General features: G+C 44.8%; 1 protein-coding gene across 5 annotated transcripts in view; it reads right to left on the reverse strand.

Annotated features, from left to right (window-relative positions):
- The window catches only part of LCP2 (lymphocyte cytosolic protein 2), a 527,047-nt gene that overhangs the window by 34,091 nt on the left and 472,297 nt on the right, over nt 1-20,659 (reverse strand). For all 5 annotated transcript variants that reach the window (XM_044280889.1, XM_044280886.1, XM_044280887.1 and 2 more), the window contains one exon: nt 8,934-9,011. In XM_044280889.1, the coding sequence (XP_044136824.1) occupies nt 8,934-9,011 (78 nt within the window). The remainder of the gene's footprint in view (nt 1-8,933; nt 9,012-20,659) is intronic.

Here is a 20,659-nt window from a genome sequence, read left to right on the forward strand (position 1 = left end):
ATGGATCAAATTGCTGCTCTGTCCAAACAATTTCATGGCCTGTCTTTGGAGGTGGTAGGATTGAAGGCGTCGGTCCTCCAGCAACAGCAGTAATTACAACTGACCGCAAGCCCAGCGGTTGCTACTGGTAACCAGGTTGTTGCGGAACCCAAGGTCCCTCTCCCTGACAGATTTTCTGGGGGAAGGGACAAGTTTTTGGCATTCCGTGAGGCCTGTAAGTTATATTTTAAACTGCGCGCTCACTCCTCTGGTAATGAAGATCAGCGGGTGGGGGTTGTTATTTCCCTGCTGCAGGGGGACCCGCAGTCCTGGGCGTTCTCTTTACCTACTGATTCCCAGGCTCTTCGGTCAGTGGATGAGTTTTTCGGGGCCTTGGGTCTGATATATGACGACCCTGACCGAGTAGCACTGGCTGAATCAAGATTACGGAGACTCTTACAAGGAGAACGGCCGGTAGAGGAGTATTGCTCTGAATTCCGTAGGTGGGCTACGGATACCCAATGGAACGACCCGGCTCTCAGGAGTCAGTTCTGCTCTGGGTTATCCGAAAGGGTTAAGGATGCGCTTGCATTATATGAGACCCCCTTTTCCCTTGATGCGGTTATGTCCCTTTCTATCCGTATAGAGAGACGCCTTAGGGACAGGTTGAAAGAACCAGAGAAATTGGTAACTCCTCTCAAGCAGCAGTTAGTCTGTACGGACTTAGACGAGCCTATGCAGCTAGGAGGAACTACTCGTCAGGTTCGTCCTCCTGAGGCTCGCCGTAGGCGTGGGGTTTGTTTTTTTTGTGGGGAGAGGGGTCATTTCATTAATGTCTGTCCTTCTTTCCTCAGAAACAAAAGACCGTCGGAAAAACTACTAACCCCAGGCTGTGTGGAGGATGTCAGCCGGGGGGTATACGTCTCCTCCATACGTACATCGCAATTTGTGTTGCCAGCGGTTATTGTTTTTGGTGATAAGACGGAGACTATTTCTTTCTTTTTAGACAGTGGAGCAGGGGTAAATTTGATAGATGCCCATTTTGCCCGCACTTTGGGTTTGTCTCTCTGTACGTTACAGAGACCCATTCCCATATTCGCTATTGATTCTGCTCCCCTGTCTCAGAGAAACCTCACCCACATTGTTCATAATATACACCTTCGGGTAGGGGACCACCATAACGAGATGCTTTCAGGTTATGTTCTGGAGGGGCTTCCCACTCCGGTGGTGCTGGGTCTTCCCTGGTTGGTAGCGCACAATCCAGTAGTGGATTGGCAGGCCAGGGAGATATTGGAGTGGAGTGAGCAGTGCAGAGAAAATTGCTTAAATAGCAATTGCTTAGTCGCCTCCATAACTACCCTACCTACATTTATTTCGGATTTTGAGGATGTTTTTTCTGAAAAGGGTTGTCAGAAGTTACCACCTCATCGTCCTTATGATTGCCCGGTTAACCTTATTCCCGGCGCAAAATTACCCAAGACCAGGTTATATAATCTTTCGGGTCCAGAGAGACAAGCCATGAAAGATTATATCTCCGAGAGCTTGGCTAAGGGACACATCAGGCCCTCTTCTTCACCCGTGGCTGCAGGGTTTTTCTTCGTTAAAAAGAAAGATGGGGGCCTGCGTCCTTGCTTAGATTTTCGCGAATTAAATCGGATAACCATCCGAGACCCATACCCTCTTCCTCTCATTCCTGACCTGTTTAATCAGATTGCGGGTGCTAGGTGGTTCTCCAAACTTGATCTTAGGGGGGCCTACAATCTGATTCGTATTAAGGAGGGGGATGAGTGGAAGACAGCGTTTAACACCCCTGAGGGGCATTATGAAAATCTAGTTATGCCTTTCAGTCTGACCAATGCTCCTGCCGTCTTTCAACATTTCGTTAATGACATTTTTAGTCATCTAATCGGCAGGTTTGTGGTAATATACCTAGATGATATTTTAATTTATTCGTCTGATCTGAGAACACATGAGGAGCATGTCAGACAAGTACTGCAGGTCCTACGAACGAATGAATTATATGCTAAGATTGGAAAATGTGTCTTCGCCGTTCAGGAAATACAATTCTTGGGTTATTTTTTATCTGCTTCAGGTTTCCGTATGGATCCTAGGAAGGTCCAGGCAATTTTAGATTGGGATCTTCCTGAGAACCTCAAAGCACTACAACGGTTCTTGGGCTTCGCAAATTTCTATAGGAAATTCATTAAAAATTATTCACTTATTGTAAAACCGCTTACTGACATGACTAGGAAGGGGACTGATTTTTCTAAATGGTCTGACGCCGCTAAAGTTGTTTTTTCCTCTCTAAAAGAGAGGTTTACCTCAGCACCTGTACTAGTCCAACCTGATGTCTCTCAGCCTTTTATTGTTGAAGTCGATGCGTCAGAGGTGGGAGTGGGGGCGGTGCTGTCTCGGGGTCCGTCTCCTGGCAAATGGCGTCCTTGTGCTTTCTTTTCGAAAAAACTATCTGCAGCAGAAAAGAACTACGATATTGGCAATAGGGAACTATTAGCTATTAAACTTGCGTTTGAGGAGTGGCGCCACTTCTTAGAGGGGGCAGTCCACCCCGTCACTGTGATTACGGACCACAAAAATCTCCTGTACCTCGAATCAGCTAAGCGTCTCACCCCTAGACAGGCTAGGTGGTCGCTATTTTTTACCAGGTTTAACTTTGTTATTACCTATCGTCCTGGGGCAAAGAACACCAAGGCTGATGCACTATCTCGTTGTTTCCCTGGAGGGGGTAATGTGAGTGATCCGGTGCCCATTCTACAAAGAGGAGTGGTTGTCTCTGCGGTACACTCTGTTTTGGAGGGGAAGGTGTTAGAGGCCCAGGGGGACGCCCCGGTCTCTTGCCCCTCAGAGAAATTGTTTGTACCGTTGAACCTACGTTTCAAATTATTAAAGGAACATCATAATTCGGCACTTGCTGGGCACCCGGGTAGTAAAGCAACCTTGGAGCTATTGTCTCGTCGTTTTTGGTGGCCAAGGTTGCGTCAGGATGTATTGGATTTTGTGTCTTCTTGTTCTACCTGTGCGCGCGCAAAAGTTTCACATACACGTCCTGCAGGGTCTCTATTACCACTCGTCATTCCCAATAGACCGTGGACACATCTGTCAATGGATTTTATCACTGACTTACCTTTGTCTGCGGGTAAAACAGTTATTTTGGTAGTAGTGGACAGGTTTAGCAAAATGGTACACTTCATTGCGTTACCCGCACTACCTAATGCTAAGACTCTTGCTCAGGTATTCGTCAGTGAAATCGTGAAGCTTCACGGGGTCCCCTCCGATGTTGTTTCGGATCGGGGTACCCAGTTTATTTCTAAATTTTGGAAAGCTTTTTGTTCCCGTTTGGGGGTACACTTGTCCTTTTCCTCAGCTTTCCATCCTCAGTCGAATGGACAGACTGAGCGAACCAACCAAAACCTTGAGACATATCTAAGATGTTTTGTGTCTGAAAACCAAGAGTTGTGGTCATCATATTTACCGTTAGCTGAGTTTGCCATAAATAATCGCCGTCAGGAATCTACTGGCAAGTCACCATTTCTTGGTGCATATGGTTTTCATCCCTAATTCTGTACTTTCAAAGAGGGGGGGTCTTCTGGGGTTCCCGAAGAGGAACGTTTTTCGTCATCTCTTTCATCGGTATGGCAGAAGGTGCAAGCTAACTTGAAAAATATGGGAGGTAAACGCCGACAGGTTAGTTCGGGTTTTTCATGCCTCTCATCCTGAGAGACCTGGTCCTGAGTGTCCGGAGGCCCCTCGTAGAGAGGGGGGTACTGTCACGAGGGTATCGAGAACCACGCCTGACTCCGTTATACCCGGGGTCAGGAAGTCGCAGCGGTTGGCTGCACGCTCTATTTAAGATAGGGCTGTTTTCCTTATGGCAGCTTTCTGGGTTTGCTTTGCAAACCCTTTTGGCTCACTCAGGGATCCGTAGCTCCTTCTCCTCAGCTGTTCCTTGTCCAGCACTCCCAAACCTCCTTATATTCCTCTCTCACACTTCTCTGGTTGCCAGAGATAGAGCTTCCTGCCTGGACATCTATCCTGACCCACTGGAGCTGTGTTGCTGCGTTCTCTGACTGTTGATTCAGAACGCTACCCTCCGGATCCCTGTTGGACCTTTGTGGACAGTTGTTGTCGTCCACCTGGGTGTTTGTGTTTGTCTGTCCTCTCCCTGGTGTTTCCCTCTTAGTGCAGTGGTGAGAACTAGCGATCCCACCGGCCCGTTCACTATCTAGGGCTCATTTCAGGGAAAGCCAGGGTTTAGGCACGTGATCGCCGCACGGGTGAGGAACCCGTCTAGGGACGTCAGGGCAGTCAGGTGCCAGCCGCAAGGTGAGTTAGGGGTCACCACCTTTCCCTCTCCCTTAGGCAGGGCTTTCCCTGTTTTCCTCCCTGTGCGTGACACCGGTCATTACAAGGTACAACAGAGATACTGAGTGACACAGAAAAGCATAGAAGTGGACGTCCTTTGGCCACATCCGACACTGATGACCGTTTCATTGTGAACAGTGACCCGTGGAACCGGATGATGAATGCCACACAGCTCCAGGCACATTTAAGGGAGGTGAGAGGCACCCAAGTGTGATTTCAGACCATCCGAAACTATTTACATCAGCGTGGTCTGCATGCTAGATGACTTGCTAGGGTACCAGACTATAGGCGTTATCATCTTGCATCGGCTACGGAGCATCTACACTGGATGAGGGACCAGTGGGCGTCAGTGCTGTTAACCGATGAAAGTCGATTCACGCTGAGCATAAATGATAGCCACCAACGATGTTGGAGAGGAGAGCGCTATGAATCAGCCACTATTTGCTATTAGTGATGGCGGTGTTACAGTGTGGGCAGGTGTGTCTACTCAATACAGAACTTCTATAGACTTTGTCACTGGTACAGTCATACCCATACTACTTGAATAACATAATTATTCCAGTCATTGTGCCTCTGCATGAACAATACAAGCAGGGACATACATAGAATTCATTGGGCCCCATATCAAGAATCTGAATTGGGACTTTTTTTTTCCATTAACAAAAAAAACTGATCTCAGACAGAAATGGCTAAAGAGGGTACAAAATGTGCATAACTGAGCATAACGGGATCTGCATTTTGTTTATTTATCTCTTCTGATGGATCAGCTGTTGCAAAACTACAACTCCCAGCATGCCTGGACAACCTATAGCTAAGGCATACTGGGAGTTGCAGTTTTGCGACAGCTGGAGGGCAGTTTTGCAACAGCAGGTTAAGATTTCCTTCCATAGACTATAATAGGATCCAGATGCTTTCCAGCATGGTTTTGGCCTGACAAAAACTGTCCTACTGGTGAAGGGCAGAATCCAGCAATGCTGGATTTGGTGAACTCTGGCAGGATATTCTCTACCAGATACCATTCACCAGAGATGTGAATGAAGACTTATATGGCATCAAAGTTCAATAATCACATCTTTATTTTATCCTGTTTAAGTAAAATGAAACATCCGAAATACAGAAGCCCTAAAGAGAGTGATCACAGACTAACAGCCCGAGCCAGAATCCCAGACACACACACTTTATATATACACATATATATATACACATATACAGTGTGTGTGTGTATGTATGTGTGTATATACAGACGTGGACAAAATTGTTGGTACCCTTTGGTCAATGAAAGAAAAAGTCACAATGGTCACAGAAATAACTTTAATCTGACAAAAGTAATAATAAATTAAAATTCTATAAATGTTAACCAATGAAAGTCAGACATTGTTTTTCAACCATGCTTCAACAGAATTATGTAAAAAAATAAACTCATGAAACAGGCATGGACAAAAATGATGGTACCCCTAGAAAACACAGAACATAATGTGACCAAAGGGACATGTTAATTCAAGGTGTGTCCACTAATTAGCATCACAGGTGTCTACAACCTTGTAATCAGCCATTGGGCCTATATATATGGCTCCAGGTAATCACTGTGTTGTTTGGTGATATGGTGTGTACCACACTCGACATGGACCAGAGGAAGCAAAGGAAAGAGCTGTCTCAAGAGATCAGAAAGAAAATTATAGACAAGCATGTTAAAGGTAAAGGCTATAAGACCATCTCCAAGCAACTAGATGTTCCTGTGAGTACAGTTGCACATATTATTCATAAGTTTAAGATCCATGGGACTGTAGCCAACCTCCCTGGACGTGGCCGCAGGAGGAAAATTGATGACAAATCTAAGAGACGGATAATCCGAATGGTAACAAAAGAGCCTAGAAAGACTTCTAAAGAGATTCAAGGTGAACTTCATGCTCAAGGAACATCAGTGTCAGATCGCACCATCCGTCGTTGTTTGAGCCAAAGTGGACTACATGGGAGACGACCAAGGAGGACACCATTGTTGAAAACGAATCATAAAAAAGCAAGACTGGAATATGCCAAACTACATGTTGACAAGCCACAAAGCTTCTGGGAGAATGTCCTGTGGACAGATGAGACAAAAATCGAAGTTTTTGCCAAGGCACATCAGCTGTATGTTCACAGACGAAAAAATGAAGCATATCAAGAAAAGAACACTGTCCCTACTGTGAAACATGGAGGAGGCTCTGTTATGTTCTGGGGCTGCTTTGCTGCGTCTGGCACAGGGTGTCTTGAATCTGTGCAGGGTACAATGAAATCTCAAGACTATCAAGGAATTCTAGAGAGAAATGTACTAGCCAGTGTCAGAAAGCTTGGTCTCAGTCGCAGGTCATGGGTCTTGCAACAGGACAATGACCCAAAACACACCGCTAAAAACACCCAAGAATGGCTAAGAGGAAAAAATTGGACTATTCTAAAGTGGCCTTCTATGAGCCCTGACCTCAATCCTATTGAGCATCTTTGGAAGGAGCTGAAACATGCAGTCTGGAAAAGGCACCCTTCAAACCGGACACAACTGGAGCAGTTTGCTCATGAGGAGTGGGCCAAAATACCTGCTGAGAGGTGCAGATGTCTCATTGACAGTTACAGGAAGCGTTTGATTGCAGTGATTGCCTCAAAAGGTTGCGCAACAAAATATTAAGTTAGGGGTACCATCATTTTTGTCCATGCCTGTTTCATGAGTTTATTTTTTTACATAATTCTGTTGAAGCATGGTTGAAAAACAATGTCTGACTTTCATTGGTTAACATTTATAGAATTTTAATTTATTATTACTTTTGTCAGATTAAAGTTATTTCTGTGACCATTGTGACTTTTTCTTTCATTGACCAAAGGGTACCAACAATTTTGTCCACGTCTGTATATATATATATATACATACATACAGGGAATAAAGTTTGGGGTCGTTACCCTATCACCAAAAGCTGGAAGTGCTGCCTCTTCATTCGTTGAATATATATCTTGGAGGAGAAGCCAGCCTCTGTGAGGAATTTTTGCACCCAGTGCACAACTTCTGACTGTGCTGCTGAAATATTTGTGGTATAATATATATATATATATATATAGCAGAGTTAAAGGGGTTGTCCGGGTTGTCCCCACTCAGCCCCTCTCACATGAGCATCGGAGAATTTCATGCTCCAATGCTCTCCCTTACCTTGCTCTAAATCTTGAGAATTATTCTGGAGATCTGGCGACGTCACCGGATCTGCAGAAAAAGCTGTTGCCCTGTACAATTCAGCTCAAGGCAAGGGAGAGTATCGGAGCATGAAATGTTCCGATGATCATGTCAGAGGGGCTGATTGGGGGAAGAAGGGGATATGTCCAAGTTCAGCTCTCAACATTAACAGTCATGTCATCTGATCGGTGGGGGTCCGACACCTGGGGCCCCCATCAATCAGCTATTTGAGAAGGCACGACTGCTCAGAGTACCCTGCATCGCAGCTCATCCCCATTCACTTTAATGGGGCTGACCCGCACCTAGGCCACTTGACCCATGAACAAGACATCACATGACCTAGATACAGCTGAGAGAAGGCTGCTATGCTACTACGGGTGGTGGTGCCTTCTCACCAACTGCTTATTTCCAGGGGTCAAATGAGTCAGGGCCCAACCAGTCAGATATTATGACCTATCCAGAGGAAAGGTCATCAGTAGAATAGTATTAGAAAACCCCTATAAAATTCTGCACACATACTTTTCTTATATCAGATAGTTGACCCCTATTTGCAGTAGAATGGTATAGGCCATGTATCAGTCATGTGTAATGTATCCATGTCCGAACTGAAACATGGCATGACAGTAACAACATCACTGTGTGCATTTAAATGGCCACCTATCTCTAGGTGATGTTGTAAAATGTCTGCCTGTCTCTAGGTGAGGTTGTCATGTTGTTAATAAAGCTTAGTGTAAAAAAAAAGACACCACACACAGATCTGCTTCTACATACACAGTGACAGACATAATATTGATGACACATGACAGCTCACTTGACTGACACCATGTTTAGACATATCCTATTCTCCTATGGAGGCATTTTACGGGATTAAAATGTGCTGTACCATTTTTATTATTCTGCAAGGAAAAGCTATTTTGTGGATAAAAATAAGGTCTGTGACACCGGTTACCCCCTGCCGATCAGCTGTTTTAGAAGGCGTGGCGTTCATATTGTGACTTTTGTATGCTGTGATTTTGGTAAGCAGCCTTTAACAAATTCTCAGTAAGTGTCATGTAAGAGGAATTAGAGAAGACAAATAGAAGTGTCTCTGACAGGTGGGCACCTGACCAGATTGCAGCACGTGCATGGTCCTTAACAGGTACATTTTGAGATGTTTACAGTACCAACTTTCACTTACTAGTGTTTTTTCTGGAAGAAACTATATTTATGGATAGAGAATTATTTATATCTATTCATATCACTTTTTCAGGAACGTTATAAAATAAGTATTCTGCATTAAAGTAGACCTATGAGATCACCTGGTACGTATGTCTGTTTTAGTAAATACTTGTATTCTTTATATAAATAATTCTTAAAATTATAGAAAAATAAACCATAATCTTACCTTATTGATAGATCGTAAAGCATTTTCGGCATCCTTTCTTGATATATTACCCAAATACCACTGTTCTGAATAAATACCCTAAAATATAAAGTGTACAGATTATTGTGCATCGGCAACACAGTATTAAAAAATTATACCTATTTGAAAATAGAGAGCTAGAGATTACGTTTGGCTCAAGAGCAGGTTACCTAAGCCTAATAATGCATTATTTATTGTAGTTTGTAAAGGTTTTCATATACTGTACAAAGCCATATTATGAAATGCATCATCATAAAAAATGGATATCAAGCAAAATTCATCAAGTTGTGCCACCATTTTCACAGCCCACAGCTCTTTTGACTGGTGTCACATCATGTTTCTATCTTCAACCTAGCAGATCTGATTGACAGTTATCAAAAAAAACTGATTCAAATAGAAGGGCATCCGTTTGCATCCATTATACATGGACTTTAATGTTAAAAAAAAAGACATCCATCACTGGCCATTTTTTTGCTGGAAACAAAAACATGATAGACTTTTCTGTTAAAAAAACGAACTGTGACGGGCATGTTTTTTCTTAACACTAAAGTTTATTTACAACTAATACAAAGGGATATCCTTCCCTTGGCATCAGTTTTTTGGGTACCTGTTGAAATTCTATGTATGATCTGTGCTGCTGTTTCTACTTCGACCAGTGATAGATTGTCATGCCAATTGTTCATACTGTATAAGGCCATGTTCACATCAACATTTGTAGTTTACATTGTTCCACTCGATAAAAGCAGCAGAACAACGAAAATGACAGATGAGCCGGATTCGACAGATAACAACAAGGTTCAACAATATAAAACAGTATGTGTAAACAACGACAAATCATAGTGCCAGTTAAAAGGACACTGTCATTTGCATTTTACTTACTCAGCTAATAACCACCACATCAGTCTCCACGATTTACATTAAAATATACTAGTATTACTGCCCTGTGTCTTTTATTTTGTCTATAAAATCGTTTTTATTTAATATGCAAAGTACCTCAATAAGGAGCCCAAGAGGATGTCTCTCCGGCAGTTGATGCCCAGCCGCACCCATTACTTCGGAGCCCAGCAAAGCCCCACTGCTAATTTATACATTCCTCTTCACTCCTCTTGGCGCATGCGCAATGACTTCTGTGAGGCCGATGCCAGGTCACCGCGCGGGCGCTGACATGTGTATCCAGGGCGCATGTGCGGGATTATGGCCGCTGCACAATTACGTTGGCGAAGAGGAGTGAATAAATTAGCAGTGGGGTGGTGCTGGACTCCAAAGTAATAGGCGCGGCTGGGCTCCTTATTGAGGTACTTTGCATATTAATAAAACCGATTTTATAGACAAATTACAAGGCACAGGGCAGTAATACTAGTATATTGTAATGTAAATCGTGGAGACTGATGTGATGATGTTATTAGCTCAGTAGGTGAAATCCAGGTGACAGTGTCCCTTTAACCTTCCAAGTGCACTAAGTTAGTGAGTTCATGGTTTTGCGTAATGGTAATAGGGGCAAATGTCCAGAAATGTCCACAGTCCAAAGTACTCTCGCACCATGGCACTATAGCTGATACTAGCGGTTGCTGCTTTGTAACTGTATACCTTCCTATGCACTGACTATCACTGGTTGTGGAAGGCAGAGGGGCACAATGCATATTTTTTTTTTTATTTCATTAAAGATTTTCTCCACTTAAGAAAAATGAAAATTTGTCAGAAATCTCATGGTGTTGATGGGGTTATATTAAGTTTTGCTATGGTTCCCAATGAGATCTGTACATTTGTACATCTGATCTCTGTATTACTGCCTTTCTAAGATCTCCTGGAGGTATTCATGCTACTTTAGTCTCATTTGCCTAAATGGCAGCATTACAGAGATACCCTTCTTTTCAATACTAGGCCATAGCCTGTGCTATGTAGCAGTGCTATGATGAGCCATGTTTAAGACTAAATAGCATCAAAAACTGTAATTTTAAGATGATGACTACTGCCTGCAGGATATTAAAGGGAACCTGTCACCATGAGAATGCAACCTAAGCTAGAGGCAGCATGGGATGTACAGTATACTCATATTATTCAAGCCTTATCATCACTGGGGTCCTGTTAAAGGGAACCTGTCACATGGAACATGGTGTCTGAGCTGCAGGCAGCATGTTAAAGAGCAGGAGGAGCTGAGAAGATTGATTTATAGTTTTATTGGAAAAGATTCAGTAAAACTGTGTCCAATCAGTGATTGCTGGCTATCTCTGTATGCACATAAAGGGAAGGCTGTCAATCACTGATGGGACCACCTCCTTGACTTCAAAACCCACAATGAGCAGGCTTTTAACTGTATAAAATACAAGTTTAACATAAATATGTTTCCCATAAAACTATTTATCAATCTGCTCAGCTCCTCCTGCTCTATAACATGTTGCCTGCAGCTCAGACACCATGTTCAATGTGACAGGTTCACATGTTTATACTGCACATCCTCCTTCATTTTTATGTCTGTCAGTTGATGCATTGTTTCCAACTGTCAATTTTAACCCCTTCCTAATGCAACAATTTCCGTTTTCTTAATTTTTTTCTTTTTTTTTTTTACTCAATTCCTTCCAGGAGCCTTTTCATTCTGTTCACATAGCCATATGATTGCTGTTTCTTGCAGGGCAAGTTGTACTTTTTAATGGCACTGCATAATATTACATATGATGTAAGCTGGAATCTGGGATAATATCCAAATGAGGTGAAATAAAAAAAACAACAAAAAAAACTAAACAATATGGGTTTCGATTTTACGGTGTATGCCAGTATCATTTAATCATAGGTAAAGTTATCTGATCAATCTATCTTCATATAGCAGTACGAGGGCTTATTTTTTTGAGGGACAAGTTGTACTTACTAATTCCACCAATAAGTATGGCATACAATGTGGTGGGAAGCAGAAAAAAAATTCAAATGGGGTGGAATTGTAAAAAAAATGCCAATTCCTCCACAATTTTACAGGCTTTGTTCTGTTTGCAGCAAAACTGACCCATGCCCTTCATTCTCTGGGTCAGTACGATTGCAACGATACCCCATATGTATATGTTTTTTATGTCTAAATAGTGTAAAAATAAATTAAAACCTTGATACCATTGTGGAGTGTGTGTGACTTTTTGATCACATTTTATTTAAAAAAATTGGGTTGAGACAAGAAATGAAAAAATGACAAATTTTGATCCTTTTTTTCCCGCTATGTTATTGGAAAAATATTTTTCTATTTTAACAGTACAGACATTTATTATTTTTTTATTATACAGAAAGGGGTTGATTTAAAAGTTTTTTTTTTTAAACTTTTTTGTTATGATTATGAAGCTCTTATTTGAGCGTACAAAATCAATTTTTTATTTTTTTACTTTGAACAACCATGGATTTTTAAAATGCATTTATTAATGACTATTGCTCATTTATCATGTTGGCCTGCCACCTGGTGGCCAAAATAAGAATTGCAGCTGCAATGCCCTCAGCGTCTTCAGCGAGGCTGGGCACATTGAAACCAATTACCAGCATCCTCATTGGCCACAGAGGATGTCAGTAAGAAACCCAGAAGCGTGAGATTCTGGGTTTTTCATCCTTTACATGCCATGATCTCACTTGAACATGGCATCTAAAGGGTTTAGTTACTGCGATTGGCAATATATCCACGTGCAAGCGCCAACCATGTTTGCCTATTGCTCCAGCACTGTACGTGTACAGCACTGGTAACGAAAGGGTTAAAACATGTGGAATAAAAGCCCTGTTTGTGAGAGTTTACATTCTATGAGTAGATGGGGTGACACAGAAGGCAACAAGTGCTTGTTTTGTATAATTATCCTGCCATCTTAACACAATACAGGAGTAGATATAAAGCTGTATGAGCCAGTTACCAGCCAATATCTGTAGTGCTTCTGAGTGTATGGGGTGATGGGTCAGGTTCAGAGGAATAATTCTGAAGGGGGGGGGGGGGGGGGGCAGGGAATTAAGAAGGGTTAGATCAGGGGATGCTATAGGCCAACCTAAAAAGATGTGCTTTTAGGGAGTGCCTAAAACTGTGCATGTTGTCAATTAACCTAATTACTTGGGGTAGGACATTCTGATGCAGCAAGTCTTGAAGACGGGAGCAAGAGTTTCAGATTAAAGTGGATGTTAGTCATAAGTCATTGGCTGAACAGAGAGCACAGATAGGATGATAGACAGAAATAAGATGGATGTAGGGGGTGCAGCACTGTGAATAGCTTGTATGGGGAGAATTAGCAGCTTAAATTGAATCCTATAATGTATGGGCAACCAGTGCAATGACTGCCAAAGGGCAGAAGCATCAGGAGCAGTACTTAGATAAATCAATCTAGCTGCTGTATTAAGGATAGATTGGAGAGGGGAACACTTGCTGATGAGTAGTGTTTATCGAGCACCCGAGTATAACGGAAGTCAATGGGAGAACCTGAGAATTAAACCAGGCACCCCCTGCTCTAAAGAGGGGAGAGTGCCTGGTTCATAGTAAAAAGTCAGAAATTGATGGAAACACCACCGAAATGGTTCGGGAACAGCATGGGGAGGATGTCTGGATGCATCTTGGACTCCCAGGCCGCTGCTGGGAACAATGTTGTCCGAGTAGTAAGTCACTTTTACAGACTGACAATAATACGCATAAGGCCTCATGCACACGACAGTATTTTTTCATGGTCCGCAAAAACTGGGTCCGTAGGTCCGTGATCCGTGACCGTTTTTTCGTCCGTGGGTCTTCCTTGATTTTTGGAGGATCCACGGACATGAAAAAAAAAGTCATTTTGGTGTCCACCTGGCCGTGCGGAGCCAAACGGATCCGTCCTGAATTATAATGCAAGTCAATTGCAAACGGATCCGTCCCCCATTGACTTTCAATGTAAAGTCAGGAGTCCCTTTTATACCATTGAATCGGAGTTTTCTCCAATCCGATGGTATATTTTAACTTGAAGCGTCCCCATCACCATGGGAACGCTTCTATGTTAGAATATACTGTCGGATATGAGTTACATCGTGAAACTCAGATCCAACAGTATATTCTAACACAGAGGTGTTCCCATGGTGATGGGGACGCTTCAGGTTAGAATATACAAAAAAAACTGTGTACATGACTGCCCCCTGCTGCCAGGCAGCAGGGGGAAGACCCCCCCCCCCTGTTTTTAATTGGTGGCCAGTGCGGCCAGCCCCCCCTCCCTCCCCTGTAGTTAACTCATTGGTGGCCAGTGGGCCCCCCTCCCTCCCCTGTAGTTAACTCATTGGTAGCCAGTGGCCCCCCCTCTCTCCCCTGTAGTTAACTTGTTGGTGGCCAGTGGGCCCCCCCTTCCTCCCCTGTAGTTAACTCGTTGGTGGCCAGTGGGCCCCCCTCCCTCCCCTGTAGTTAACTTGTTGGTGGCCAGTGGGCCCTCTCCCCTCCCTCCCCCTCCTAATTAAAATCTCCCCCCCTATCATTGGTGGCAGTGGAGAGTACCGATCGGAGTCCCAGTTTAATCGCTGGGGCTCCGATCGGTAACCATGGCAACCTGGACGCTACTGCAGTCCCGGTTGCCATGGTAACTTAGCAATTTGTAGAAGCATCATACTTACCTGCGAGCTGCGATGTCTGTGTCCGGCCGGGAGCTCCTCCTACTGGTAAGTGACAGGTCTGTGTGGTGCATTGCTTAATGATCTGTCACTTACCAGTAGGAGGAGCTCCCGGCCGGACACAGACATCGCAGCTCGCAGGTAAGTATAATGCTTCTACAAATTGCTAAGTAACCATGGCAACCGGGACTGCAGTAGCGTCCCGGGTGCCATGGTTATCGATCGGAGCCCCAGCGATTAAACTGGGACTCCGATCGGTACTCTCCACTGCCACCAACGATAGGGGGGGGAGATTTTAATTAGGAGAGGGAGGGAGGGGGGGGGGGGCCCACTGGCCACCAACGAGTTAACTACAGGGGAGGGAGGGGGCCCTCTGATTACCAACGAGTTAACTACAGGGGAGGGAGGGGGGGATTTGGCTACCAACGAGTTAACTACAGGGGAGGGAGGGGGGGACCCACTGGCTACCAATGAGTTAACTACAGGGGAGGGAGGGTGGGGGGGGGGCGGCCGCACTGGCCACCAATGTGTTAACTACAGGGGGGGAGGGGGGGTCTGCCCCCTGCTGCCTGGCAGTGCGACGGTGCATTTTCCGATTTTTCCACGGACCCATTGAAAGTCAATGGGTCCGCGAAAAAAAAAGGAAAACGGCACAACGGCCACGGATGCACACAACGGTCATGTGCATGAGGCCTAAAACTGAAGAAAAAAAAATCGATTTTAGAGGAAAATTTGTTAGGAAACATTCTTTCCTATATATTTACTTGTATATAAAGTGCAAGTGCTGCCAAAAATTACAAGGAAGAGGCACTCCAATACAACCTGTATATCACATAAAGGAGAGCCTCATTCACATTGTAGTACAATTGTTCATGTAGTGGAACTCCTACACTCATAAAGCCTATGCACTAAGTGAAAGGGCTGCCAAAAATTACAAGGAACCGGCACTCCAATTCACCCTTTGTTACACATAAAGGAGGGCATCATACACAGCCTTGAAAAATTATGATTAATGGCCTGCTGGTGACCCTCAAAAACATTTGGAGTAAGGGCCTGCTGATTTGACCATCTTAAACATTATGGGTGAAGGCCTGCTGCCACATTGGTGACTCTAGATAACCTGGGGCCGATCGCACGTCCCCGTGACGGCGACGATCCATTTGTATGTCTGGCCTATCAACTTTTGATATTATTAGTGCAAACAATTGTAACTACAGGTAATGGGGAATCAATGTTTGATTCAGGAGAGGAAGCCTGAGAAACGGCTACGGCTAGCACCTTCAAGCAAGGCAGCATGCAGGCAAATTGCCTATTAGGTATAATTAGGTGCAGGCCTGCAGATAAGCTGACCGTGCCAAAGATTTTAGGTGCGGGCCTGCTGGGTGAGCTGACCCTCTAAAAAAGTATATGCAAAGACATGCTGGTGAGCTGACCCTGTAAAACATTGTAGGTGAGGGCCTGCTGGTGAGCTGACCCTCTAAAAAAAATTATATGCAAGGGCCTTCAGGTGAGCTGACCCTGTAAAAGATTGTAGGTGAAGCCCTGCTGGTGAGCGACCCTATAAAACTTTATATGTGAGGGCCTGCTGGTGAGCTGACCCTCTAAAAAATTATATGCGAGGACCTTCAGGTGATCTGACCCTGTAAAAGATTGTAGGTGAAGACCTACTGGTGAGCTGACCCTGCAAAAGATTGTAGGTGAAGTCCTGCTGGTGAGCTGACCCTGTAAAACATTATATGCGAGGGTCTGCTGGTGAGCTGACCCTCTAAAAAATTATATTCGAGGGCCTGCTGGTGAGCTTACCCTCTAAAAAATTATATGCAAGTACATTCAGGTGATCTGACCCTGTAAAAGATTGTAGGTGAAGGCCTACTGGTGAGCTGACCCTGCAAAAAATTATATGCGAGGGCCTGCTAGTGAGGGGCAACCGTCTCCTTTTCATCGTCCAATTCGCGCTGAGAAGAGGAACTGAGGGCGGTCTGGCTATCACCTAATGTAATGTCTTTCCCCATTTCCACATCTTCCACATGCAAAGCGTCGTCCTTAATTGTGAGCAGCAAGCATTTGAGTAGACACAGAAGTAGGATGGTTATGTTGATAATAGCGTTATCACCGCTCACCATCTGTGTTGATTCCTCAAAGTTTCTTAAAACCTCACAGAGGTCAGACATCCATGTCCACTCCTTGCTTGTGAATAGCGGAAGCTGACTGGAAAGGTGACACCCATGTTGCAGCTGGTATTCCACTGCTGCCCTCTGTTGCTCAGAAAGCCTGCCCAACATGTGGAATGTCGAGTTCCAGGGTGTGATCACGTTGCACAACAGCCGGCTGAAGCAGTCGATGACTTGAGGAAATGTGCACACACGTGGCGCACCTTCACTAGTAGCTCAGGCAAATTGGGGCAGGCTTTGGGAAACCGCTGAACCACTAAGTTTAAGATGTGGGCTAGGTATGGGATGTATCTGAGCTTCCCGAGCTCCAAAGCTGCCACAAAGTTACGGCCATTATCAGACACAACCATTCCTTTTTCTAGGTTGAGTGGCGAGAGCCACAGCTCAGTCTGGTCTCTTATACCCTGCCACAGCTCTGCGGCGGTGTGCTGTTTGTCCCCAAGCATATCAGCTTCAGCACGGCCTGTTGCCGCTTCCAGCTACTGACTGATGACTGACTGGTGCTGCACACGGATAATTCGGAGGTGGAACTGGAGGAGGAGGAAGAGAAGGAGAATGGGAGGTTGAGGCCACTAACGTAGGTGGTGGTGGAAACCTTGATTGACGTAGGGCCCGCAATCCTTGGTATCGGTAGCACCTGTGCCATCCCAGGGTACAACTCGCTCCCGGCCTCCACAACATTCACCCAGTATGCCGTCAGGGAAATGTAGCATCCCTGGCTGAATGCACTTGTCCATGTGTCCATGGTTAGGTGGACCTTTCCAGTAACTGTGTTGGTCAGGACACGTGTGATGTTACGGGACACATGTTGGTGTAAGGCGGGCACGGCACACCTTGAACAATAGTGGCGGCTGGGGACTGCGAGATGGCCGCTGACAACAGGCCGCGGAAGGCCTTGGTGTCCACAAGCCAAATGGCAAAATTTCCAGGGCCAGCAATTTGAAAAGCTGTGCATTTAGTGCTTTAGCCTGTGGGTGGGTGGCTGGGTATTTGCATTTGCATTCAAATGCCTGGGGTAAGGACATTTGTACGCTGAGCTGGGACAGGGAAGTGGATGTGGTTGCTCATGGAGCTTGCAAAGGACCAGGTGCAGGGCAGGAGGCATCTGAGCCTGTGCCTTCGACAGGGGATTGGTCAGCATGTAACATAGGGGAAGAGGAGGCAGTGGTGTGACCCGCAGACACAGATTGTGGATTCATCCCACTTATTCAGGTGTCATACAGTCAAGGCACGAGGGCATGCAATTATCTATCATAGAGATCTTTGCATGGGCTGAGAAGTCAGGGCTTTTACAGGGCTCACCCTTATGTTCCTTAGTTTGGGATCAAGTCATTCGGATCTTCATTTGTTGTCTTCTAGTTTTCTGCAACACCATCCGTGACATTATAAACCGCCAAAACCGTCTTAAGCATGAATCCGGTTTCAGCCTTTATTGAGCGCATGCAGGGTCTTTCACTGGAGGTAGCAGATCAGAAAACTGTCTCTCAGTGTTTGAGCTGACCGTTTCTGCTTGCGTTCATGGAATTTGTTCTGAGCCTAAAATTTCGCTTCCGGATACGTTCTCTGGGGGTAGTGAGAATTTTGTTCATTTTGGAGAGGCTTGCAAACTCCATTTTCGCCTACTTCCCCATTCCTTTGATGATGAGGAGCGGAGGGTGGGGATCATCATCTCGCTACTCAGGGATAACGCTCAGTCCTGGGCCTTTTCGCTGCCGGCGGGGGCACGGCCCCTCCGTTCAGTGGAGGAATTTTTTGTAGCCCTGGGTCAGATATATGATGATCCGGATTGTATTGCTCTGGCTGAATATAGACTGCCTCTTTTATGCCAGGGTAAACAGTCCGCAGAGATATACTGTTCAGAATTTCGGAGATGGGCAGCTGATACTGGTTGGAATGATGCTGCACTCCGAAGTCAATTTTGCTATGGGCTTTCAGAGGGATTGAAGGATGCATTTGCATTTAATGAGAGACCTGCCTCCTTGGAGTCTGCCATGTCTCAGGCTGTTCGTATTGACAGGCGTCTTAGAGAGAGAGAGGAGAGATCACTCCTTCCTGTCATATTCAGTCCAAGGACAGTGGGTCTGTCTCATTCAGTGCACAGGGGTCTCAGTCTCTCTCAATTCCCTTTGAGGAGGAGCCCATGCAGCTGGCTTTGCTTGCCTCTAATAATAGAGGATTCAGCTCTCCGAGGAGGGTTTGTTTTTGTTGTGGAGGTATAAATCATTTGGCAAATGTTTTCCCCTCTAGAAGATCCAGGGGGAGTTTTGAGGGTAATAAAGAAACAAAAAGAAAGAAATCCTCAAAACAATTTCCATCTGTTACCATTGGCAAGGTTGATGCGGAAATTGAAGCTTTTCCGTTTACTTGTAATTCCCGTTTGTCCTACCTGCCAGGGTGGCGCTAGAGAGCAAGAACATTGTTTGTGAGATTTTTGTAGATAGTGGAGCAGCTGTAAATCTCATCGATAGTCAATTTGCTGTAACACATGGTTTCCAGGTATGCACTTTGGGAAAGGACATACCTGTCTTTGCTATTGATTCCGCTCCACTTTCTCAAAAATCGTTGAAGGGCATAGTTCACAATATCCGTTTGACTGTGAGTGATGCTCATGTTGAGGATGTGTCATGTTTCGTCCTAAGCGGATTACCTACTCCTCTAGTGTTGGGCCTACCCTGGCTCACTAAACATAACCCCACCATTGATTGGCAAGCGAGGCAAATAAATGGTTGGAGTGACTTTTGCAGAGAGAATTGCCTCTCAACGTCTCTTTCAGAGGTTTCTACTAAGACTGTACCATCTTTTCTCTCTGAATTTTCGGATGTGTTTTCTGAGAGTGGTGTTCAGGAGTTGCCCCCTCACAATTGCCCTATTAATCTCATCCCAGGCGCCAAGCTGTCTAAGTCTCGTTTATACAATCTCTCCCAACCTGAAAGGGTCGCTATGCGTACTTATATCTCTGAGAATCTGAGAAAGGGACACATACGACCCTCAAAGTCACCTGTTGCCGCTAGGTTTTTTTTGTTAAGAAAAAAGATGGTTCTTTAAGACCATGTCTGGATTTCAGGGAGCTGAACAGTATCAGAATTCGTGACCCTTATACGCTTCCTCTGATCCCGGACCTGTTTAACCAGATTGTTGGGGCTAAAGTTTTTTCCAAGTTGGATTTAAGAGAGGCATACAACCTGGTCAGGGTCAGAGAAGGGGACGAATGGAAGACGGCCTTCAATACCCCTGAGGGCCATTTTGAGAATGTGGTTATGCCCTTAGGTTTTATGAATGCTCCAGCCGTCTTCCAACATTTTATGAACAGCATTTTTTATCATTTAATGGGGAAATTTGTACTGGTGTATCTAGATGACATTTAGATTTTTTTCTCCTGATTTCAAAACTCATAAGGACCACCTACGTCAGGTCTTGCTCATTCTGCGGGAGAATAAATTGTACGCTAAACTGGAAAAATGTGTGTTTGCGGTTCCAGAAATTCAATTTCTGGGGTTTCTTCTCTCCACTTCTGGTTTTCGCATGGACCCCGAGAAGGTCCACGCTGTGCTTGATTGGGAGCTTCCTGAGAATCAGAAGGCGCTGATGCGTTTGTTGGTTTTTGCCAATTATTACAGGAAGTTCATTTTGAATTATTCTTCTGTTGTTAAGCCACTCACTGATATGACTAAAAAGGGGTAGATTTTTCCTCCTGGTCGGTAGAGGCACGTAAGGCCTTTTCTAGTATCAAGGAGAGTTTTGCTTCCGCTCCCATCTTGGTACAACCTGATATCTCTCTGCCCTTCATTGTTGAGGTGGACGCTTCTGAGGTGGGTGTGGGTGCGGTCTTGTCTCAGGGTCCCTCTCCTGCCAAATGGCGACCGTGTGCCTTTTTCTCAAAGAAACTCTCCTCCGCAGAGAGGAATTACGATGTGCGAGATAGGGAGTTGTTGGCCATCAAGTTAGCTTTTGAAAAATGGCGCCATTGGCTAG

Source organism: Bufo gargarizans, chromosome 2, assembly GCF_014858855.1.
Source record: "Bufo gargarizans isolate SCDJY-AF-19 chromosome 2, ASM1485885v1, whole genome shotgun sequence".
NCBI classification, from domain to species: Eukaryota; Metazoa; Chordata; class Amphibia; order Anura; family Bufonidae; genus Bufo; species Bufo gargarizans.